Source organism: Xenia sp. Carnegie-2017, unplaced genomic scaffold, assembly GCF_021976095.1.
Source record: "Xenia sp. Carnegie-2017 unplaced genomic scaffold, XeniaSp_v1 HiC_scaffold_22, whole genome shotgun sequence".
In the NCBI taxonomy this organism is placed as follows: domain Eukaryota; kingdom Metazoa; phylum Cnidaria; class Anthozoa; order Malacalcyonacea; family Xeniidae; genus Xenia; species Xenia sp. Carnegie-2017.
This window is the reverse complement of record NW_025813485.1, coordinates 3,281,273-3,305,892: the sequence shown is the minus strand read 5'-3', so window position 1 is coordinate 3,305,892 and position 24,620 is coordinate 3,281,273. Positions and strand designations below refer to the sequence as shown.

General features: G+C 34.6%; 3 protein-coding genes and 1 long non-coding RNA gene across 8 annotated transcripts; 2 read left to right on the top strand and 2 right to left on the bottom strand.

Annotated features, from left to right (window-relative positions):
- Positions 1-4,401: 4,401 nt before the first annotated feature.
- Positions 4,402-8,683, bottom strand: LOC124445364 (probable glycine betaine transporter). The gene is made up of 2 exons (XM_046996082.1): positions 8,081-8,683; positions 4,402-6,335 (listed from the first exon to the last, which is right to left on the bottom strand). Exons 1-2 carry the CDS (start codon positions 8,518-8,520, stop codon positions 4,607-4,609), a joined length of 2,169 nt encoding a protein of 722 aa, XP_046852038.1. The 5' UTR covers positions 8,521-8,683; the 3' UTR covers positions 4,402-4,606.
- A 4,650-nt stretch (positions 8,684-13,333) lies between these two features.
- Positions 13,334-13,894, top strand: LOC124445383. The gene is made up of 2 exons (XR_006948136.1): positions 13,334-13,454; positions 13,790-13,894. It is a non-coding gene; the product is annotated as an uncharacterized LOC124445383 (long non-coding RNA).
- Positions 13,895-13,945: 51 nt separating this feature from the next.
- Positions 13,946-14,858, top strand: LOC124446986 (piRNA biogenesis protein EXD1-like; the record flags this gene model as incomplete). The annotated part of the gene is made up of 1 exon (XM_046997884.1): positions 13,946-14,858. A coding segment is annotated over one exon (750 nt), but the record flags the coding sequence as incomplete, so codon positions are not given.
- On the bottom strand, positions 14,686-23,769 carry LOC124445369 (argininosuccinate lyase-like). 5 transcript variants are annotated; one of them, XM_046996090.1, is made up of 8 exons: positions 23,740-23,769; positions 23,615-23,668; positions 22,172-22,256; positions 21,780-21,806; positions 20,774-20,806; positions 19,896-19,979; positions 19,721-19,801; positions 14,686-14,924 (listed from the first exon to the last, which is right to left on the bottom strand). In XM_046996090.1, the coding sequence occupies exons 3-8, from the start codon at positions 22,238-22,240 to the stop codon at positions 14,856-14,858; spliced, it is 363 nt and encodes a 120-aa protein (XP_046852046.1). In that variant the 5' UTR covers positions 22,241-22,256; positions 23,615-23,668; positions 23,740-23,769; the 3' UTR covers positions 14,686-14,855. The 5 variants fall into 5 exon arrangements, 4 of the variants coding, with proteins under 4 accessions (XP_046852046.1, XP_046852047.1, XP_046852045.1 ...); XM_046996091.1 differs by lacking the exons at positions 23,615-23,668; positions 23,740-23,769 and having other exon boundaries at positions 19,896-19,939; positions 20,797-20,806; positions 22,172-22,830; XM_046996089.1 differs by lacking the exons at positions 23,615-23,668; positions 23,740-23,769 and having other exon boundaries at positions 22,172-22,823.
- Between the last annotated feature and the right edge of the window lie 851 nt (positions 23,770-24,620).

The following is a 24,620-nucleotide window of genomic DNA, read 5'->3' as shown; positions in this document are numbered from 1 at the left end:
CCAAAAATTTCTTGAAAAAGACAGGCAGTCGCAACAAATTGCTTCGTCTGAAAAGCTGCTTGCAATCCATTTGCTGTTGCTCGCTGACTTTCAGTGAACGATCTTTCCTCAGCTACTTTTTGGAGCACTCGCATTATGCACTCCAACCTCAAAAGAAATACGTTTAGACAAAATTCTCTTGCATTCCATCGAACTGTATTAAGACGTTTAATCGAAAAAATTTTGAGGTTTTCATTCTTTTGAACCAATTGAAACAATTCGTGTACTTTATGAAAATTATTAAAGAGAACGTGCAGTTTTTCGAGAGAGTCAAAAAGAGTAATGACATCAATAGCAACACAAGCTGAATCGGATAAGACGAGATTTAGCGTATGCGCATAGCAGTGAACAAATATGATGTGGTTTCCGATTTTCTCTTTTATAATTGCCTGCAAACCATTATAACATCCGCTCATAGTTTATGCTCCTTTATACGTTTGGGCAACAAGTTTTTCAAATGAAACTCCATGCAATTGTAATATTGTTGTAATAGCAGTGTAAAGGTCATGTACAGTTGTTCCAATTGCTTTTTGGCATGACAAAACGTGTTCAGAACACTCGCCAGTTTCATTAACAAGCCTTACGCATATACTCAATTGCTCTGTATGAGTTATATCGGGTGTTGTATCAGCAATCAATGCCCATGCTTTGCAGTTGCGTATTTTTTGTACAATTACAGAAGATATTTCTTTACCAATGATATTGACTAACTTATTTTGAATATCGTTGCTCAAAAACGTTAGCCATGAGCCACGTCCTTTGATTCCTTTTTCATCAGTTTTACCACCATCCTTTGTCCATTGCTTCACTTGGTGGTCACGAACTTTCTCAAGATGCTCATTGATTGGTTGATCGTACTCTGACAATAATTTAAGCGTTTCCAAAAAGTTTCCTGTATTAACATAGAAATTTGTCAGTGATTCACAGTGACCCCTAAAGGAAAGCCCTTGTCTTCCAAGAAACATAATAACATCTATCACACGTTTCAAAACTGTTTTGTTTAAAACAACTTCCTTTTTACGTCTTTCAGACTCGATTTTCCCCTGGTGATGAAACTGATCCGATATTGAGTTTTCTTGAAGGAAAAGAGCTTCTGCAACTTTTGCGTTTAGATGAGAATTGCATTTTTCATGCTCCAGAATTCTAATATACTGCTTTTTCCATTTGGAGAAACCAATGTTTGCAAAAGCTTTTCCTTGATTTGACCGAATATTTTCTCCCCTAGACGTTACATCTGTAAACAGAATGCATGGTATGCAAAACAAGCTGTCTTCACTTAGTGAATAGGAAATCCATTTTCGTCTTGTTCCATCATCGTGGAAAAAAACCTGATGGGAGCAATAGCAAGTGCAATCTCCTTGTACTATCCTCCTTTGTTTCAAAACAAACTGGGATGGTTGGCATGGATTCATTTTAAGTAAACGCCTTTTTTCGCTAATGCTGAGATTAAGATCAACAACTGTCCCAGGGTAAAACGTGTTTTCTTTCGTATCAATAGAAATATTTCGATTCAATTCATTTTCAGCAGATTCTGAGATGCCTTCGCCTTCCTTACGTTCATTTGAATTGACAAAGCTGTCAATATCAGGGCATTCACCAACAGAATCATTGCTTTTGATTGATTTGAAAGTATGCTCATCTTGATCTTTTACATCTGTCGACTCAGATTTTTCTTGCGCATGCACTTGTTTAAGGTCTTTACTGATGTTCGGCGTTTCCCTGAGTTTTAATTCTAACTCCTCTGTTGTTTGTGACAAAATGCATGGTGGGTCATTTTGTATAGGTTTAAAGTAATCAAGCAAAACTCCCCAAGTTTTGAAAATTCTTCTTGTCTAGCTTTCTTTAATCTTCGATACTCAGCACCCGACTTTTTTCTCTTCGTGGTGTTGAAAGAATTCGACATTGCAGTTAGTCTTTAACATTGCACCATGTTCCATGATGTACATTAAATAATATTAAAATACACTTCCCAACACAAATGGAATTATCAAATGAAATGTTTGTTGTGTGAATTACATCTGCTCAAAATGAGAGTTTTGCATTTAGAGACATTAATTTAATTGGTCTTCAAATGTTGTTGTTTAAAAAATATCTTAATTTCAATTAAATATATGCTGTTATGCACATTCGATAACTGCGGATAAATGAATCTTGAACATTTACGAAGAAGCTTTAAGTGATTTAAAAAAGTTTTACCGTATAATAACTTGCTTTACTACTGAAAATGACAAATTCATCGTAACGATGAAAATGTAAATAACACAATACAAACAATGCAGTACATGCTGCGGTATCATTAAGGGCTACTTCATGTTATACTATGCATTATGATAGCAATTTACCGATGACTGCACTACTGTCATTTTTAAAAAATAAATTATTACGCTTAGATTAATAATAAGATACAATGCCAGTAACGATTACTGTCTGTGAGGGAAGCAAAAAACATTGATTAAGGTAGGCAAAAAATTACACATTTAAGGCCTTGTTGCGCCCCTTAAGAGGACAATTTGGCCGTGTATGCATAGGTGAAACTAGAATGCTAATTGGGGGGTGGTGTAAATATTCATATATTCAGCTCTGCCTTGCTGTTGATTTCTTTTGTTGGCAATGTTTAATTCAATAGAAATCAACGGGGCAAAGCTGAATATATGAATATTCACCCCCCCCCCAAATGTGACAAATCATGCAGGCGTTGTGGCCACAAACGAAACATCTAATTATAGAATGCTCGTCAATATCTTATTCTTTAATCGACCCCCTTACAAGGTTTCATTTCGGTCTGTCTACTTCCTTTCTTCCCTAATTCCCTAAAGTTAACTTCATTCACTGAATATATAACTGCGAAAATAACTATTCTGTTTCAAATGCGTTTTTAATTTTTTATAGCCCATTTTTAAAACTTGATGACTCGTATTCAATTCAGCGCCCCAAAATCAACAGCTAGGGGCCCTGGCTACCACACTACGATCTTCAGCATCGTTCATGCAAAGACATCCAAATATAGATCAAAATGAGGATTTAGAGAAAAAATGTTGGTATAAACATGTAGACTGAAGGGTTAACAGAAAGGTAGACACTAAGGTAAACACAAATTTACACAAAAAGTTAGAGAAAAAAGTAGACAAAAAGGTACACAAAAAGCCAGTGCAAACACGAAAAACATTTTTTATTTCTTTTTTGAAATAAAAAGTAAAGCGAAACAAATGAAATTGAAATAAACGTACGTTTTTCTTTTTCCTCCAACATGCATCTGCTAACATGTATTCATGATTGATTTGTATAATCTCTGACCGATTTATCGATTGAGTTCAGATTGGTTTGCACGGGCTAATGTAAACACAACTATATAGACAAATTCATCAGCGAACGCGTTTGTTTTTATTTCATAATGATAGATGATAGTGTTGTTGTTTGATGAATGTTCAATGATTTATTACTGTACCACAATAAACTTCCATATTCTCCCACCAATCAATTGTCTAGCAACATTTTCTTGGATTTAGCTTTCGTCCTTGTATCTTTATTTATTTTCTAGATTTGTCATAATATTGTTGAACGTTGCTACAGCCGAATATGCATTAATGATTATTTAAATGTTATGGTCCCTCGGGCATTAAATGAATATGGAATAACCCAGGAACTTCGACATCATGTGACATGTAACATTTAGATTGAACTTGAATCGAAAACAAAAAAATCAGTGACGGTTTTGTTCGTGATACAGACAATTTTTAGCAATTCCTTATGATTATGTCTTGGGTAAACTTTTTGTTTTGGAGTGGAGGGCAATACTATAAACACATGCAGCTAAATACGCCTTTTACCAATGTGCACACACTTCTTTGAAGTAGGACTTAGACACTTCTTTTTGTTTTATGCTATTCTATCAGCCGACTCAATTTCATTTAAAAATATCTGGACGTCAAAAGCTACGCAAGTCTGTGACAGGGAAGGTAATTAACAAATTTTGCATGAAATAAAAATCTCAAAAAACGGTTTTAATTTTGAAGCTTCAGTGGTATTTAACGCTGATATTTTGAAATCACAGAAGTAGTTTCTAAAACTGTCGGTATGACGTTGTTACAGTAGGCGAAAATCGACTAGTAGAAAACTGGATGAATATAAATGAAGTTGTGACTTGTTTGGGATGATTTACCGTCTAAGTTACAAAAAAATCACCGAGAAGTCTTGTGGAAGTAACTTAACGATGTAAATAGGTTCCCTCCGTCCACGAATAATCATACATATTCAATACATCGTTTCAGCTCAATCTGGGTTCCCAGTGGGTGGGGTGGATTATAGTCAGAATCTCTAACTACAAGACACTCTTCATTTCAATGTACTCGAACATAACACAAATTTTGAACAACAACTGTAAATTTTTATTTAACTATTAAATAACTGAGGGAATCATTTTGAGAAACACCAAACTAAATAATTTATTTTACATGACTTTCAACATCTTAAATCATACATCTAAACAATCATTGGAGGACGCTACTGAGGTACATGAACACATAAAATTTTAGAGACGCAATCGTCACAACATTCGTCAACAAACATTTCAAACAAACGTCGTTGATTCGTTAACTTTAGTTTTGGGATTTTCCAGGATTATATCCATCTTTTGATTATCCAATGGAACATTGGGATCCTCTTTCTTTTGCTTTTCCCCGATCAGCACATGCTTCTCCATTTGATCAACTGCTAAGAAGTACACAAATACCACTGTGCATGCGTCAGACAGCATACTTCCTGGAATTTCCTCTTCTTGTCGTATGGACGAGCGTATTCCTGTAACGTAAGCGAAAAAACCACAAAGAAAAATGCGACCAACATGAGGCAAAGCCGAGTCGACAAAATGAAGAATTTCACATAAAATCCAAGCATAAAACAATAATGCCATAATTGCCATGTTGAACCAACCACTTCTTTTGTAAAACTTTTTCGCAGCTCGTCCTGCTGGTAACCAAGGTGCAAAAACTGCTATCACGAATCGTTTCAGCGAAATAACAGATGGGTTATCTAGCACATCAAATAAACTGACATTAAACTTCGCTGAATCTGGACTAACATCACCAAATTCCTCTTTAACACAACGCCAAATAGAAACGCACATAAGAAGAAGAATAGCGAGGTATGGCAACCCAGATGCAATTGATACGGTTTGCAGAGCATATAAAGCATCTTCGCCACCAGCCTTGAGCAAAGCAGTGGCACAAGCACCTTCGGTCAAAGCCCAAAATACACGTTGTGCTACGGGGGGTTCTGGGCTACCATTGGCTGACAAACAGTCAATAACAAGAGAGCCGCTGTCTGAACTTGTAACAAAATAAAGAATTATACTGATGACTGCGACGATATTGAGCACAAAACCAATATTGTCTCCGTATTGTTGAAGCATGTCAAAAAACCGATCAGAGTACAATCTACATGACAGCTTATAAATCTTGTCATCATTAATTTTAACAAACGAAGATACATTGCAGTCAACTCCAGCTTTAGTTGCATCTCGCTCCATTTTCAATCCTGCACCACCAAATATGCAAAACCACATGAAAATATATAAAACAGGAGCTGTGAGAGTGGCATTTAGAAAGTTTCTGATTGTTCGACCTCTAGAGATTTTAGCAATGAACATGCCAACAAAAGGACAAAAAGCAACCCACCATCCCCAGTAAAAGACCGTCCAAATATCCATCCATTTAGAATTTTCAAAGCCATCATTAGAGTTTCCCATCTGCGCAAATGCATCTGTATGGAATCCCAGGAGCAGCATTGAATGCAAGTAATAACCAAGACTTTGGACATAAAGGTTAAGTAGAAACCAGGTGTCATCATGAAAAAATACAAATAACATGAGGAACATACCAAGACAGAAACATAGTTCGCTGAGACGACGAATGCCAACTTTAAGACCAGACACTACAGACAGAGTTGCAATAAAAGTCACTCCCCAAATGATAAAGATTTGGTTGGTTGGTGTCTCACTAATGTTGCCATTTAATCGATGAAGACCTGCATTTAGTGACATGACACCAAGACCAAGACTCGTGCATACTCCAAACATTGTGGAGACAACGGAAAAAACATCAATAATATCACCAAAATATCCAAATATTCTATCACCAATCAATGGGTAAAAACAAGATCTAACGGTCATTGGAAGTCCTTTTCTGTATGTCACGATCGCCAAAAGCAATCCAGTAATAGAGTACACCACCCAACCATGAAGACCCCAATGAAATAATGTGAGATTCATTGCATCTTGAGCTCTTTGATTATCTGAGTATCTAAATTATTCAGTAAGATATAATGTGCATGTTCACAAATATTTACAAAATCCATGTAACAAAAATAAACTGCAATATATTTTATTTTTGTTGTTTTTGCATGCCAAAGTCAGGTTGAAGTCTCCAAATAATTTCATTTAGAACAAGCAATTTTGGCTTGCCAAATAGATTGAATAAAATTATCCACAAAATAATTATACTTTCAAAAATATTATTTAACCAGTTTCAAAATGACAACGAAAAGATCGTTAAGCCTAGGCCACACTATCGTCCATATCGACGAAAATCAGAACGAAAACTGCCGCAACGAAAATTTTGAACGAAAACTCGACGAAAATTTCGTTTTCGTGCATATAAGAAGAGTTGAACGTTTGACCTTTTTCGTTAACGAAAACACATACTATTGGCTAATAATATTAGACTTTGTACTCAAACATGGAGTGGCAAGAGGTTTTGATAAATCAGGGCTAATAGACTTTCTAAGATGTGTGCCAACTTTAGTGATGTGAGGTCTAATTAAATCCAAAATGTAGTCAAAATTTGTCGTCGTCATTCGCAAGTATTTTATGTGTCTATTTTCATTGTTCGGCTCTCGTAATTCTTTAATCAAGTTGTTAAATAGTCCAAGACGATCACGTCGTTTATTAATTGGATGAATCCAGTATCGACGTTTGCTGTTGCTTGTTTTCAACTTTAAAAGCAGTAACTTTTTCTTTAGAAAAAGTAATCTTTTTCTTTAGAGATCGCCATTTTTTCTAATCCGTCAAAAATGCCGCTTGCTTATTGGCCAAAAACGTTTTGGCTTTGCAAACATGCTTGTAATTTTTCGTCGTGTTTGGCATGCATTTCGTGCACGAATTTTCGTTTCGTTTTCGTTGTCGTCAATATAGACAATAGTGTGGCCCAGGCTTTACTGCCACACGCTCTGTCTGTACTGGCTTTAGCAAAAGTATACCAGTGATTTTAGAAATTCAAAAATAATAAAAAGTAATTGAAGTTTTCAGGGAGAAAAATATGCAAGCATGTTCAAACATTTAAATGCTGTCAAGTTAGTAATGTTGTGTTTGATGACAAAATATGTTAACAATCTGAAACTTTTCTTGGCATTCCCAAAACAACTTTTTAAAAAATTTCCTTCACATTATGATTATAATAATTTAGAGGAGTCTTTTTTGAAATTTCCTTGCAAATACAGTGTTTTACATTAGTAGAATATTGAAATTTGTACCATACACATTTTCATTTTAAAGAATACTGAAAGAAAATAAAATTCAACACACATAAAAATTTTTACGTCTTGTCTTCCTCCACAAGTTAAAGTGCTATACGTTGGGCAGTTTTTTAGAGTTTTACTGCAAACGCTTTATGTTACTGCATATCAACAAAAAAAATCCAATTCTAGTTTGTCAGCACGTGATGATCATGTCACATATAGCAAGTCACGTGCATAAAACCAGTTCAACTACTTGGCGATTTGCCAATAATAATGATTTCATAATGTGAAAATACTTTCCACAAGTGGGAGGCGTGTTATGAATAGTTTTTGTATTAAATGCTAATGATAATGTAGATTGCAAAACGACTTTTAGTACATAACGAAACATAAAAGCCAGACTTTCTCTAAAATAAAACTATAAAAGCCAATATAAATATATGCAATTATTTCAATATTAAAATCGTGACGAACTATCAATATTTAAAATCATTTCAATGATTATTGCAAAATAAAACAAGCAATTACACACCTCCCCCAGTAACGATTTCCGTAAGGTTTCTTCGGCGAGTAATGTCCAACAGGCTCAGCTACACTAAAATAAAACAGGCCGATACCAATGCCTGCAGCGAACAACATTGTGAAATAAGTTCCATCACTGAACTCTGGTTCTTCGTCCTGTTTACCCAATTTGAGATTGCTATACTTCGAAAAATAGAGGTATATGAGGAAGACGAGTAGCACATTAACTGTGCCAATGTAGAACCAAGTAAAAGTGCTAGTTATCCATGTCTTAATCGTTTTCATATCATTGTTGGCTCCTTTTGGGTCGAGAACACACCAAACAACCAATCCCCAGATTACTAAGGCCGATAAAACAGTTACAACTGGGTTTAAATTTAGGTGTATAGGGCCGAAATCAAATTTAAATGTGTGACAACGCTTGTTGCTCGTGGTTCTTTCCATCATCATCTCAAATGTTTACGTTTTCACTCTACGTGCACAGTTGACAACAATAACTACTTGATTTCACTTTAATATGACAGCGCTAAAGTTTCACTTGAATGAATGGCATGTTGTCAACATGTTTCTATTGGCTATTTCTAAACTTTAACACGTGCGGTAAACTACTGGGAATTTCTGTATTTGATGTGTGAGGTAATTCAAGGGAAAATATAAAAGCTGTTAATATTTGTTTGAGTTTTTAAAGCATCAAAAAGTGCTGAAAAATATCAAGAATGTCCATTTACTTAATTTATTTTTTCTATTTTTTTCAATAATTTTGATTGGGAGACATGACTGTTATATCGAGAATGTCCTGCGTCTATGTAGTTTCCCCGGATATTTACATTAAAAAAAAATTGTAATATTTTCATCATCTTCTCAAATATTTTACGTAGGCATGTCAACGTTTTTTAGCTGGAAAAATGAAAGTTGATATTTAGTAAATTTCAAAGAACAGTGATGGTCAAAGATCAAAGTACAAAATAATTTTTCGACGAAATTTTGCTTTTAAGAGTAATGCAGCTACTAACCAGGTTAGTAGATTTAGATTTGCTAGTTGCACCTAGCAGAGCGGGCCGTTGCGCACAGAATCATTATAAAAGACAAATTGAGGCATTCATGAATCATAAATTTGTTCGTATTTGGGTTTGTTGCATTCGTGTGGGAGGATAAAAATTTGTCAACAGTCAACACATTTCCATAGCAAATATCTTATGATACGTTATTACTATGGCAATAGTGGCAAATAACTTACAATCTTTACCAATTTCCATTAAGACAAATATATGATATATGATAACATGTTTTCCGCAACCACTGAGTATTTTAATAAAATACATAACAGGAGTAACCGTTGTAATGATGCAACATGTTTGAGCGAGAATGAATAAAATCGTAGTATTCAAAATATAATTGAAGTTTACTCATTTGTGCTCCTCCAACTTTTCGACATCACAATGATGACAAAGAGGCATATGACTCTCGGTATAGTTCTAGAAGGTCGCAGCTCGCATTCAAAGGGCATAAATATTTCAATTCAGTTCAAGTCTAGTCCAGACTGATCTAGACTAGTGACGAAAGGTGGCTGACCTGAAAAACGAGGCTTGAGAATTTTTTATTCAAAACTCAAAAGCGTATAAGCTCTCTTGGTTATTATCTCATAAAATTTTTCATATCAATTTTTCGATTATTAGCTTCGACTTGTATAACAGTTTCATATTTATGCGCAGTCTGTCAGTCTGACTCAGTGAACTCCATATATATATATCTGGAATGATAACGACAATACATTTTATAGATATAAAATTAGATTATTAAATTATTAAATTATTATTATTATTATTAATTATTATTTAATTATTAGATTATTAGATTATTAGATTATTATTAATTATTATTATTATTAATTATTATTATTAGATTATTAGATTATTAGATTATTAAATTTATTATTTTTATAAAATTGAAGCCAAAGTCCTAGTCTCTTGCGCGGTTTGTACGTCAGTTCCAGTCCTTCAAAGTCGAATATTCACGCGGTTTGTACGTCAGTTTCATTCCCCTGAGTGCCAAACATACACGGCCAATATAAATTTGAATACAAAATGCGAAAAAATAAACATATAAACAACATCACGACAAACAACACACGAGGACAACTCTTCGCAAAAGGTTATTTTTTACAGCTGAAACTTTACTACAGTGAGTTCGTTGTAACTTACAACTTGTAACGAGGAAAAGCCAACTGAAAATTACACTGTATGCTAAAAAACAATACAATAGAAAATATGACGAGAAAATATTCAAGCATAAACTTTTCTTTCGTCGGAAGGTAAATTGTCAAACGGTGTCAGACAGTGTTTGTCTTTTTTTGTCATTTCAGTGGATTCAAAGATCTGTTTTTCCAAAGAAAAAAGAAACTTGAATATCCAGTTTCACAAAAAATATTGAGTCTATAACTCGCATTTTTACTTTTTACAGAGCGATTGTATTTTTCATCGATTTTTATTGTGCTTGAAATACTACATGGTTGTCATCTCGATATCAATAATTGAATATCCTTAAAGACTTTGCATGTTTGTAAATGTAGATCGTCCAGGTTGGTATAGTCCTGAGAAGGACTGTTTTTGTTGTTGTTGACTGACGTTTCGACAACCTTAGCGGTAGTCATCTTCTCTTTGATTCATTTGACTCTGAAAATGACTACTGCTAAGGTTGTCGAAAAGTCAGTCAATCAACAAAACAGTCCTTCTCAGGACTATAACCTGGACGATCTACATTAAACATGTAACGATACTCCCGGTTCAAACCATTTACCTTAAACACTTTGATATGTTTTAAAGGAAAACCGCAGCGTAAGAGCAGATCGACTAAGTTCACCTCACCTTGCTTCTCAATTTATCACTTTGATTCACTTTCCGTGAACCTTTTCATTCCAAAAATTTCGTTATTTTTACGTTCTGATCAAGATCCGAACTCTACCATTACCAAGGGACAAATGATTAAAAAAAATTAAAATGAACACGCGAGAGACTAGAGCCTGACGTGTAATGACGAATGATGACGACAAATATTTTTTTGGCTTCAATTTTTGGCTTCGGTTATCATTCCAGTTATTCAAATGTCGAGTTCACTGGTCTGACTCAGTGAACTCTACAACAACTGGAAGGCTAACTTGGACGCCATCTTTGAAGCCTGCATGAGCGCCGCCATTGAAGATACGGAGGCGAAATATATCACTTCGAAATTGCCGGATTTTTTGCAAAAAACAGTGGTCTTCAAGCCAGCTTAATGTCTAAAAATCTTATACAATGTTTGGACTTTAATATAAAACAAGTTTGAACGACATTTGTACATGTTTAAGCTTCTTTTTGGAAGGATGAAAAGCGAACTTTGTTTTGGCACGTGAAAACATGCCTTATAACTTGAATACAAAACTGACACCCCTCGTTTTTTTTCATTAAAAGGATGTAAAATGCACTTGTCTAGCCTTATAATATTGTTTGAATCTGTGAAAATGAAGCTGTCAGGGCAAAAAACGCTGTTTTTCGGTAATTTTTGTGTTTCCGAGCAAAATTAGCTCGCCCCAGTCCTTTTTGAAAGTTCAGAGCATAAACAAAAAGAAAAACACTTTGCAAAATATTTCAAAAAGTTAGCAAAAAAATATTTTGAGTTAGTTTTAAAAAAAATATGTTATGCCATATTATTGTGTTATTATTAATTGCACCATTAAAGAGTCAAAAGGGTCAATACTCACTTAAAAAAAAGACAAAAACACAATTGACACTCCATATTCATAACTTTTGAAACACTTAAGTAAAAATTGTACTGTAATACAAGTATGAAAACGATTATTAGTCTAATATTATAGAATCATATATTTTCACAAATATGACCAAACATTTTAAACACACATCCTAAAATTTAATATATTACATATACATTTATCATCATCTGTATTACAAAAAAAAACTAATTTTACAATCAATATGATATACTATAAAATTTTGATACAGGATATAGCTTTGCTTGCTTTATAATCATTTTAAAACCCTGTTTCAAACCACTGAGGATGAGGGTTGCTTTTTAGCATTTATGTAGAGCAGGTTATAATAGCAATACTTGTCATGTTGTACACTTGGCTATTTATTTATAAGCATGAACTTGCTAATAAAATGCTCAATACACAAATATGGTGCATGTCAAATCTTCCACCAGTTCTTGAGAAGTGGGAGAAGTAAATGACAAAAACCAACAATCACCCACAGCTCAAAATTTCAAATCATCACTATCACACATTACAAAAAGAGCATGTGAAATTCTTACAAAGCAAGTCTAACTTTAAAAGCAATAAAATTGTTATGAAACATGTTATGTTAAGTGGATTGTGTGTATTTTGCACAGCATTCAAAGATGCAGACTACTTGTTATCAGTTTTGTCTTAAATCTTTGGTCTTTCGACGACAAATGAGAAATTCATATTTCGAAGCAAGTTCTCCCTCTTATGTTTTATATAATACAGCGTTACGTATACAAAACATGTCTTGGAACGTCCACAATGCATCTTAACACATTAATAACCAAATTTTGGTAACGGTTTTGAAAAAAATAAAGCATTTAGGCTAGCATTCTATTTCCAAGTTAGCAGTTTTTGCAAAACAATCCGTCACGCAAATAAAACAGTCCACGCGAGATACACGCGAAGCGGCAAATCAGCTTCTAAGTGGCTTCAAAGAAGTCTAGGTTTGTTTATAATGAGTTAGCCTTCCAGTTGTTGTAGAGTTCACTGGTCTGACTGGCTGTCCGACTTACTGACATACATGAAGCATGTAACTTTACAGTATAAAGATTTTAAATGCACTCACCTGGTCACTGAATAGTTGCTCTACTGAAATCTCAATTTGCAATGCATCACATATTTTATTTTGACTCTTATTATATCTTATTTTATTATATTTTATTTTCATTCCAGTTAAATAACAAACAACATTTGAAATTCGGTCACTTCCGTTCATGTGACGTAAGCAGAGTATGGAATCGAAAGGCGGGTTTTCAGGTTTTCAAGCCGAGCAATTATACACTGTTGTGTTGCATGTCAACTAATGTCTATCTTGAATATCTTTAACTATGTTCGAAATATTTGTTCTTCGTATTTTGTTCATCATTGTTATTGCATATCTCGTTTGGAAATTGATGAAATCGCCAATTCCTAGACCTGGATCGTCTTCGGTTGATAGTAATTCGTTGCAGTTTGACCGAAGTCAACAAACACAAGGCAAGTGATTTGTTTTCACACTCTATAGTTCATACCTAATTTTTCTCATGGTGTTTTAGAGGATTACTAGTGTATAAGCTTCAGGGTAAGAAAAGTGCATGGCATGGCGATGGAAGGGCCAGAATTCATGGTCAGTATTGTTGACATGTACAGTTATCGTGGTGGTGAGTAAGTGGTGTCAAGTGTCCCATCGCCCCCTTAATGTGCACTTAAAAGTAAATTTGTCATAAGCGTAGCCAAAGTGAATTGAAATTGACGTCCATTTCATTCGGCATTTGATTTTACAAAGGCCAGTCTTCTTTATAAGCGAATATGTTAGATAAACTTCAAAGACTCTTTATAGTCCATAATATAATTGATGCCGAATGAACCATAACCAATCAGAATGCGGAATTTATTTTCGTGTACTTAATTATTCTTAGAATACAGCTTACCTTAACACATTTAGTTTCGTTATTGTTATAGAACATCGACACATCATGGAAAAAGAAATTTGTGAATTTGGCAGTTATTTGTTGGTTGATGGCGAGGCCGCTCTGAATAAAGCGATTTCAGAGCTTCGAGAATACAAGAAACGAAATGAAAATATAATGAGAAAAGGTGTACTTGTTTAAATGAGAAAAGGTGTACTTGTTTGATGTTTTGACCATTGGAAAATTTATATTCTGCTCTGGGCTGAAAGAAATCCTGGAAGATAAAGAACAAGAGAAGCTGATGTTTGATTGTCGTCAAGATTCTGATGCACTCTGGTATCAATTTAATGTCAAACTGGCTGGAGTATTGGATCTGCAATTGCTGGAAATCATGTACCGTCGTGAATATTCAACATTTGGAGGTTATTCTTCCAAATCTGGACGGTCTAGCAGATCAACACCAGTGGAGAAAATCTACGGATATCGTCGTTGCCTGGAATTGTATGTTAGAGATGCCAAAATGGTTAAAATGAAGGACGACGGGGGAAAGTTTTTTCAATCAAAACCCACAGCTTGGCAAGATCGACCGTTACCAAAAATGCTGATACAATATTGCGTTGTTGATACAGTTGGAATGTTTAAGATCTATGAAGCATTGAGACAGATGCTTAGCATTCCTGAGAAAAGTCGTTTGAAGGTTGCGTCAGACAAATATGTTGATTATTACCGTGGCAAGAAACATCGTACTTACGATGGATATGAAAGAAACGCATTTCTTCCATTAGATATAATTCCTGAAAAAGGAACAACAAGCTTTCCATTGGCTGAAACTGCTTGCATTTTATGCAATCGAAAATTTCCTAACGCAGAGTTTTCTAGAAGTGATCGTAAATGCCGAGTATGTAAAGAAGTCACACGTCACAATATCAGAAGAAGCTACTACAACAATTATTTTTAAACACTTTCTTTATCAAATGCCATGACTTACATTTAACATCGACAGAATGACAGTTACCCGACTAGCTAAAACAGTTAAAACGATGTGTTTAATATAGGATATGAAAGTGTAATGAGGTAATCGGGTCAAAGTCACATTAATATAGCATTTTCAATGCAGTCTATGTCTTTTTAGATCCGTCAATTTTAAAGGTTTCCGGCAATGTATACTTTGGACGGTCCAATAGAACCTGGAAAAATAAGACATTTTTTAGGGTAGACTCCCCCTTACACGATGCAAGGCCGAACATCTTTTAGACTGATGAGAAAATTGAGTTTAAGCTTAAGCAGCACCTATTGCACATCATTCCAATAAAGCGTTCTAACTTAGAGACATCAATATTGGTTTCAGCACATCAACAATGGTGATGGTAAACACGATATCTAAAACATTTTTTATAGACCTGTTTTTGAAAGAACGCAAATATTCACTCATGACAACGTCACTAAGTTCTACACATCTTTGTCAACTTTTTTTTCATTTCAAATACCTAATCTAATAGTTACGATAATGAATAATATAATAAATTTCAATCAAACGTGCGAAATAACTTCAACCGCGCACGTCTCAGACAGTCTGTTCAAGTCCGCTTTCATCCTCAATACCATCGCCCTTGCTATATTCCATCAAAGGTTGTGGGTCATTCTTCTTTTGAGTCTCTTCAATACATGCATGTTTATACATTTGATCAATGCAGAGGAAGTACGGAATCATGGCAAACGTATCTTCCAATAAACTTCCAGGGATTCTACTGGCTTGGCGAATTGAGCTCCTGAGCGCGACGCAATAACCAAGAAAACCACAAAGAACTGCAAAACCGATGTACATGAGTCCATCACTTACAACATTCAAGATTATCAAAAGAATCCCAGAATAAAACAAAAGAGCCAATACACTTATGTATATCCATGAGGGTTTCTGAGAGACTTTGGATGCAGCTTTACCAGCTGGCCACCAAGGAGCAAAAATTGCAACAATAACGTCTTTGAGGTTATTCAAAGAAGGGTTATCTACCACATCCAACATGCATGAAATTCGTTTTCATCACCTTTAATATCACCAAACTCAGATTTTAGGATGCGCCACAAAGAAACACATAGAAGAAACAAAACAGGTGTAAACGGAAGACCTGAGGCTACTGCAGCAGCAAGCACTGCATCAACGGCTTTTTCCCCGCCAACTGTAACCAATGCTGTTGCTGCTGCACCTTCTGTTAGAGCCCAGAAAACACGCTGAGCTACAGGAGGATCTGGACTACCATTGGCAGAGAGACAATCAATAACTAGTGAACCGCTATCAGAGCTCGTCACAAAATACAATAAAATACTAATTAACGACAGAACTCGAAGAAACTTTCCTACATCGCCATATTGTTGAATCATATCAAAATACATTTGTCTTTGAGGCTGACAGGAGAGTCGATACAATGTATTATTTGGTTGATTTGAGTTTCTGCCACCAAAGCGAGCACTGCACTCAATACCTCTACTAGCAGCTTCACGCTCCATATCTATACCAGAACCACCAACAACAACAAACCATAAGAAAGTGAAAATAATGGGAGCTACAAGTGTAGAGATAATATAATTCCTTATTGTTCTACCTTTTGAAATCTTTGCTATAAACATTCCAACAAATGGTGACCAGGAAATCCACCAGCCCCAGTATGCAATGGTCCAACCTCTCATCCATTCAGGGTTTTCTTTTTCATCAGGTGCATTATTAACTTGGGCAAATGCATCAGTGTGGAAGCCAAGCTGAATAACATTTTGAATGTAATAACCAATGCTTTGAACAAACAGATTAAGTAAAAAAAAAGTTTTTCCACAAAACAAAATTATCAACATGATAAAGATGCCAAGTGCAAAACAAATTTCACTGAGCCTACGAATGCCAAGTTTAAGACCAGAAACAACTGAGATGGTGGCAAAGGCTGTGATTACCCATATGATGATAATTTGACTACTTTTAGAAACTTTAATTGCACCAATAAGTAGATTTAAACCTGAGTTCATAGTCAAAGCTCCAGCACCTAAGCTTGCACATAAACCAAACATTGTCGATACAATAGCAGGGATCTCGATAATATCTCCAATCCAGCCAAAGATACGATCACCAAGAAGAGGATAAAAGCATGAGCGTATTGTCATAGGCAATCCTTTTCTGTGAGACATGATTCCCATTGTTAAACCAACAAGGGTATAAACAACCCAACCATGAATGCCCCAGTGATAAAGAGTAAGATTTATCGCATCTTGAGCTCTTTGGTTATCCGAATACCTGTAAAGTAAAATGGAAAAGAGTAAACACAAATTTCTATTTATTAATTATGCACAGAAGACATAAAAATGTAAACACACAGGCAACGATTAATTTAAGTGATGAGGTTGCCTTAATTTGTGAACAGTGCGATGAAAATTGAAGTAAAAAGTAGGTTTATGCTGAGTAAAAGATTATGCACTACTAAAACCCAGACTTTACCAATAACAACAGAATATACTGTTGTTTCACAAAGCCACATTAAAAAGTATGTATCAAGTTAAGCCACCAATAATCAAAAACAAAATTGCGTTGGCATATAAATGCTCACACAATCGACATGATAAAACAATACCACCAAGTACAAAAATTGTCTGTTAAACGTGGGGAAGGATGGGACTAAATTGATAGCACATACTAATTTGAGCAAAACATGCTTCAATGTTAATTTCTATTTAAAAAAAATACTAAACTCAGTATGTGCATAAGTTCATCTTACACTCTTAAGACCAAAACTGACATAGGATTGACCTTGTTGTGATCATTTACTGTACTGAGAGTAGAGGAAAAATAGAGGCTGTGGGTTTATTCTTTTTTGCAATCTTTTAATTGGGGGTCATTAGAAGGTGGAAGAGGATGTAGGATAAATATAGGAAATACCATACATTGAAGTCAACTGGTTGAAGTCAAGAAATTGAATTGGTTCATCCAGTATTCGTGATTCCAAAACCAACTCTCCCCAAACACTTAGCAATGTTGATTGAGTTTAGTGTATGCTGGGCATCAATGTACGCCTTAGGACCAGCACACGCCTTCGAATAAGTGTACGCCTGAACATCAATGTACGCATGAGCAGGCATCTTTGTCTTAAATTGGATTGACAACGCTAATGTTGGAATTTAGGTTTATTTAGCAAAAAAATAAAAACCTCTTTCAAATTTTAAACTGCCAAAGCACGAGGATTATATATTGATCCAACCTGACACAATTATGTAAAAATAGCAAGGGGGCCAGATTTTTCATATGAACGACGGGTTCATAAGCCACGCACGCAAGTTTTTGCATATTTACAATTGCATTATTGACACGTAGATAACTACTCAAACACGCGTTTTTTCTCAATTAAGGAAAGAGTAAAACTCTTTAAAAAAGGTAGTTTATGCTGATAAAAAAACGAAAATATATTTCACGAAAAAATCGTGTGTTCTAGAATTAGAAGAATTGAGTGAATTTAACACAAAACACAATAAAGCCATATTCATGAATAGTAATTTACATCATGCTTTGTCGTAAATGGTGGCGTAAATGGTCGTAAAGTATTATTTGAGTTTTTGCAATTCTCCTTCAAATCACAACAATGTCACAACACATGGTCGTTTATGAAATTAATTCATCGCTTTTGTCTTTGTTCTAGAATTTCTTTCTTTCCCGCGTAGCTTTCGTATTTTGCAAACACGTCTGGCTAAGCATGCTTTTCGCAATACAGCCAATACTCAATTATTATTTGAGAAAATGTTTTTATTTTCATGCTATCGCTAAAATAAGAATTTTAAAATAAAAAATAATGTAAAACAAGGCATGGGTTATGTTCATGACATTGAACATCAACAGATACGGATACAACAAATTCTATTAAAAAGCAAGATACACCATAGTGCTTTCTAGTTTAAAACTAAATATATTTGTACAAAGACAATAGCAGCAAAGCATTGCTTACATTTTTCTGTATGTGTATATTCTCTACATCTTTTATATTTTTGTTTTATGTGTCTTTATATTGTAGATTTGTGTTTGTAGTCTTTCACATTTGAAATAATGGCTCTTAGCGTACACCTGCTTTTATAAAATAGTTAATGAAATCAGTTTTGCCACCTACGCTAAGAGAGATTTGTACTGTCTCCTGTTACTCATATGTTAACAAACCTTACTTCCTTTGTGTTAAATAACTTGATATTAGGATGTTTCACAACATTTGTTTTACAACTCACCTTTCTTGATAACGATTGCCGTATTTACTTCTGGGTTCGTAATGAAACACCGGTTCTGCTACGCCAAAATAGAAGAAACCAACACCAATTCCAGCTGCAAACAACATAGTAAAGTATGATGCATCGCTGAATTCTGGTTCATCATCATCGCGGCCAATTTTTAAATTGCCATACTTGGATATGAAAACGACAACAATGAACACAAACCAAAGGTTTATACCGCCAATGTAGAGCCATGTAAAGTTGTCTGTAATCCAATTTCTTAAAGTCGTCATGTATTCATGCGATCTCTCAGGGTGTTTAGTGCATACTGCTATGAACGCCCATATTATAATGGTAGCAACCGCGCTTACAACTGGATTAAAGTTGAGACGAATAGGGCCAATCTCGAACTTTAGCGTGTGACAGCGTTTTTCTCCGTCTAATGACATACTCGTGAGATGGTATGAATTTGGTTTAGAAAAAGAAAAAAGTAATTTAACGTCTGATAAATCGTCTGATAAATCTACAACTGAACTGATCAAAGTGACAACACGACAGACAATGACAATGCTCTCTGGCTCAATGCTCCTCTCTTCAGTCCCAGTCTTTTAATAACAGGGAAACATTGTTTAGAAAAAGTTTATAATATCGCCATTTTATAGAAAAGTGGTTTTGATCAAATTAAAGATCGCATTGTATATCTTACTCAGAACATTTAAAATGCGAACATATTTAAGTTGTTAATGACCAAACTTACGCCTTTTCGAACAAGATAATAAGCAAGATCTGTAGAGAGCATGCTTGGCACAAGACCAGAGCTCATTTTTTGTTTATCAATCTGAAACAAATTTTAATTTGGAACAGCATAAATAAATGCACATAAGTAGGAAAAACACAATTTATTTACACAACATATAAAGTTATAAAAAAACCTTAAGAGTTGAAAGTGTTCCTGCAGCAACTTGCAAGACTCCATCTAAAGTGTCACAAACATCAAACAAAGCTTCTTTATCTTCCTAAAAATAGGAATTAGCAGAACCATAGTTAATCGTCAAAATATGCGAAGTAAATTACCCTCAAAATTACCAAGTAGAATTCAAAGAAGGAGCTATTTATGAAATTAGAAACCGTTTGGCAGCCAGTCCACATGCACGGACATAAAAAGTGCATGAGTAACTCTAAGGCCTGTTTCAAACGTCGAATTTTGCATGTGTCGAATACAATAAGCAATTTTATTCGACCAAAATGCAAAATTTGACTGTGCATTTCAAACGTTGAATTTTGCATGCGTCGAATGCAATTATTACACGTCTTCGCTTTATCTCGTTTCAGACTTTGTTGTGAGTAAAACGCGAGAGCCAAATTGTATTCGACACATGCAAAATTCAGCGTTTGAAACGACGTCGCACTTTCGTCGCATAATGCGACCAAACCGGTCGAATTTAAAGTTAAGGTCGACCTCAGTCAAAGCAGTCGAATTTAATTGTTTCACAAGTTGAAGTTCGCATGCATTTAGTTCAAACTATTTTATTCGACACATGCAAAATACGACGTTTGAAACAGGCCTAAATCATGAAGAAACTTTGATGGTCATAGAGTTCTTTGAAATCTCGCGTTATTCGGTGAAAATGTTCATACACTGAAAACAGTTATAAATTTCATGCCAGCTACGTTGGTTGATAACATTGCTTTTTTGTATAAAAACAAATTTTAAAACTCGGTAATAGTCAACAAAATACAAAGTTCACTCCTGTAATCAAATGAGATTCTTAAGCTGTAACATGTACGCCTAGAAGGAGCATTCTTATACCTGTAAATCCTTGTTGTACGTACTTGGTAAGCCCTGTAAAGTAAATGAAAGATCTGTAAAACTTGAAAAGTAAATGCAGTGTTACATAAAATTCTTATAAGAAAAACTAAAATTTCAGTTGCTATAATTGTAGAACAAATTAATATGAAATCAACTTCATCAACACTAAAATTAATCCTAAAAGCGTGCCAATTGGCTTAAAAGCAAAACCTGAAAATTTAGCTTTGAACTGATAAAAATTGTAACAACTTCAACCTCGATTTCTTTAAAGGTTAATATTTTCACGATAAAAAACGTGTCAACCTATTGCTGCAGTAAATTGGTGAATCGAGACAAAACTTTTCCCCATCATTAAGTTTGTTTGTTACGAGATCATTTTAAAGTGAAGTTTGTGACTCAGAGTTAGTAGAAATGTTTACGTTGAAAGCTCTAAATTTCATCGCTTGTATATCTCAACATGTCTTTAAACTAAAATAGTTGTGTGGCCGTTTTAGTATCTGTCCTATGGCGAAGAGCAATATTGCAGTGATTTTAAATTTTATTCTTCGATATATTTTAGACTAAAGAGCGATGTATTATAAACAAAACTGAGTTCGTGCTGCTTGTTCTTAGCCGTTTTCTTCTTGTTAACATTCTTAGTATATATACACTTCATGACTAAGTGTATAGCAGATAAAAGACTCTCATTCAGCACAAATAGCAGGGGGCAGCAGTAGAACATTATACAATATGCAGAAAATTCTTAACGAGTGTTATTTTAACACACACGTAATCAGCAAATATGAATATAGACTTGATCTTGTTTAATCCTATTGGGGCCAAAAAAGTCAAATGGTTGTCGTATAAAACGAACAAGCAATGTTTTCATTGGTGTAACCGAAAGAGCGTTTCTATTCGTGCTGGCTAGACTTGGCCGTGTGGAGCCTGGATCGCACCAATGAAATGGTATTTTCCAAAAAGAAATAAATAAAAAGTAATGAAATAAAGAAAACAAATTTTCATGTACCTTTAATGTTACCAAAAACCCAGTGAACTAAAGTGAAGAGAAAAAAAATTTTTTAACGATAAAAAGTATAACAGCCAAGGAATGATAGAATTGAGCAAAAAGCATATAAATTCTTAACCTCTTCTAATGGGGATAAGAGGGAAATAAAACAGGATAACATAAGTCAGTATATGTTATATGCATACCATGTTCATAGCAACAAGGTTTAATATGTGTTGAAGGTAAAGGACCGGAGAATGGATCAATCATAATTAAAAATTCATAAATCAAAGAATTTTAGTTTACTACGGCAACATGTAAAAAAAACTATTCTGATCAAACAACATAATGCTTCACTAGAGAAAACTACATTATATACTGTTAATGCTGCAATGTTTTAACTATTTACTTACATCACTAATTATACGTCCAGATTTTCCGCAGATCAGTTCCAGGCCATCGGGATTTTTTTTCTGAGGCATTAAACTGCTACCCGTGCTGATCATAGAAAAACGATCATCAGATTTTCAGAAAAACGGTTATCAGATAAAAGAACTTGAGAAATGATGACAACTGAAAATAATTTTTACACAATTTTTACCGAAAGGTCTTTTTCAAAAAAAAACCAACAAACAGTAAAACATTTTTCAAAAATTTTTTTTTAATAAAATTATCGAGCGCGTCGATTGCAGGACAGGCCTATAGACGTGATTGCTCGTATATATTTTTGCGTACCTAAGATTTAAGTATCTCTGCTCAAGACCATTACTGCAACATGTATTTACTATTCACTACAGCAACTTTTATTCTCATTGTACAGTCTTCAAACAATTCTTCATGCTGCACTGTATTGACTCTAACCTGTATGCCTCCAAGTATGACGAAACGACTACGACAACAAACTTTCTAGTGCCATTTCCCATACACGGTCAAACTTCGTACTCGTTGTCGTAGTCGTACTTTTGCTAAAGCTCTCTAATAGCATGGTTTCAAGTGCAACTTGGAAAAAATATGCACGAGTGAGTTTTTCAAAGACTATCAAAATTGCACGAGTCCGAAGGACGAGTTGTCTATAATTTAGATGTAAGCAATTTTCTTTCTGTTCCACGGTGTAATAACTATGCTTGTGTATTGGCTATTTTGTTTTTGAAAATGGCGAGGCCGGTAAAGGTCATTGAGGTAACAAATTTTAAAATACATTTGTTGAAACAAACTGAAGACAGACAACATGCCAATAAAAAATGACGGAAAACTTCTACAGTTTACTCGACGAACTGATGGAGCTTTGAGCTCATACGAGTCAACTTGAAAAAATTAACTAAGTATGCGCAGTCTAATTGCCTAACTGCTTGATTCGTAGCAACAACCAACTGGATATACCTACATTGATTTCAAAGTAACTAGTCACAAATTATTACAGAAATCATACGAGCATGCACAGTCAACTCGACAAACTGTTTCAGTTCATACTTGTAGCAATGATCAATTGGATGAACTAGCTTTGCTTTTGGAAGTAAACAGCTCACTTGGTTACATACTATGAGAAAAATCCGTGCTTGCGCAGTCGACTCGATCAGCTCTCAGCTCTCTCTTTCTCACAAATTACAAGAGAAACTACCTAAGCATGCGCAGTCCATTCATCATTGCCTTGGCAATGAGCACTGGATTTACTTGCATCTATTTAAATCATATGATCATGCACATTCCACTCAGGTATTGCAGTAGGCTGGATCAATTGTTGCAGTTCATAGTCAGAGCAATGATTAACTAGATCTACTAGCGCCGATAGTTTTCACTAACTCAATTATCCAATCTACCTTTGAACTACGTGAGATAAAATCCTTACATCTACGTACCTGCTCAAAGAAATACAATATGCAGTGTTGAAGTAGTATGTTGTCACTTTCCATCTACAAGGAAGAAAATAAATCAAATTGACTGATGGTGCAATTAAATACATGTAAGATAATTTGATCGGTACCTGCATGGCTATAGTTGAAATTTTATCAACAAATTTTACTAAAGTCATCATATTACAGAACAAATTTCTTCCTTGTCGAGACTTTAACGGAACATAATATACGAGAAAATGAGCAATGTAATTGGTATAGCTATCACATTATAAAAGAGAGGTAAAAATCAATTTTAAAAAGTCTATATACCTTATTTGTACATAAGAAGCTCGCATTGATTTATTTTTCTCTTCCAATGAAATGATCATTGCTGAACGTGCATATGTAATTAGCATTTCCGTGAAGCAACTCAAAACTTGACACTAGAAAATGTGGATGTTATAACTTTTCTTGACCCAATAGGAAACCACAATTTTCAATCATTCCTCTAAACTTCCTTTCTACTGTTTTAGTCTCATTCACAACACCCCAGTATAAAAGTTGGGACATTAAATGTTTATGAACATAAATGTTATAAATGTTTTAGCCTCAGTCGTGTGCATGCAACTTAACCTTTCAATACCTTGAACTCGACAGCTGAGCCAAAGAATAAATTTCGCAGAGGTTCGAACAACGAATCATTCAACTCTAGAAATTAAATTTGTGCAAGAAATTGAACTGATGTATGTTAAAATCAAAGAAGACTTAGCCAAATAAATTAAACTTAAGATATCAAATAAAGCTTCACTTTCATATGGTGTCATCGGCATTGAGAGATAAGTAAAAATATCAACGTTTGATAATCTGCGCCATTCCACGCAACCAAATATTGTGAAAGACAAAGCTCCAAAGATGACAGTGGTTTCTATAAAAAAGAAAAAAGAAACTGTTTGTAACTGACTTACAGCACTGTGAATATGATTTCAATTTTCGTAGCTTGCCCAACTACTAATATTGATGTGCAGATCTC

Bases quoted from the DNA above. Each gene is read 5' to 3' on its own strand.
- LOC124445364 (XM_046996082.1), bottom strand. From the start codon at position 8,520: ATGATGATGGAAAGAACCACGAGCAACAAGCGTTGTCACACATTTAAA. The intron at 6,336-8,080 runs GTGTGTAATTGC...TGAATAATTTAG, and splicing joins GGAAATCGTTACTGGGGGAG to ATACTCAGATAATCAAAGAG.
- LOC124445369 (XM_046996088.1), bottom strand. From the start codon at position 19,412: ATGTCATTAGACGGAGAAAAACGCTGTCACACGCTAAAGTTCGAGATT. The intron at 17,015-18,981 runs GTGAGTTGTAAA...TTTACTTTACAG, and splicing joins GGCAATCGTTATCAAGAAAG to GTATTCGGATAACCAAAGAG.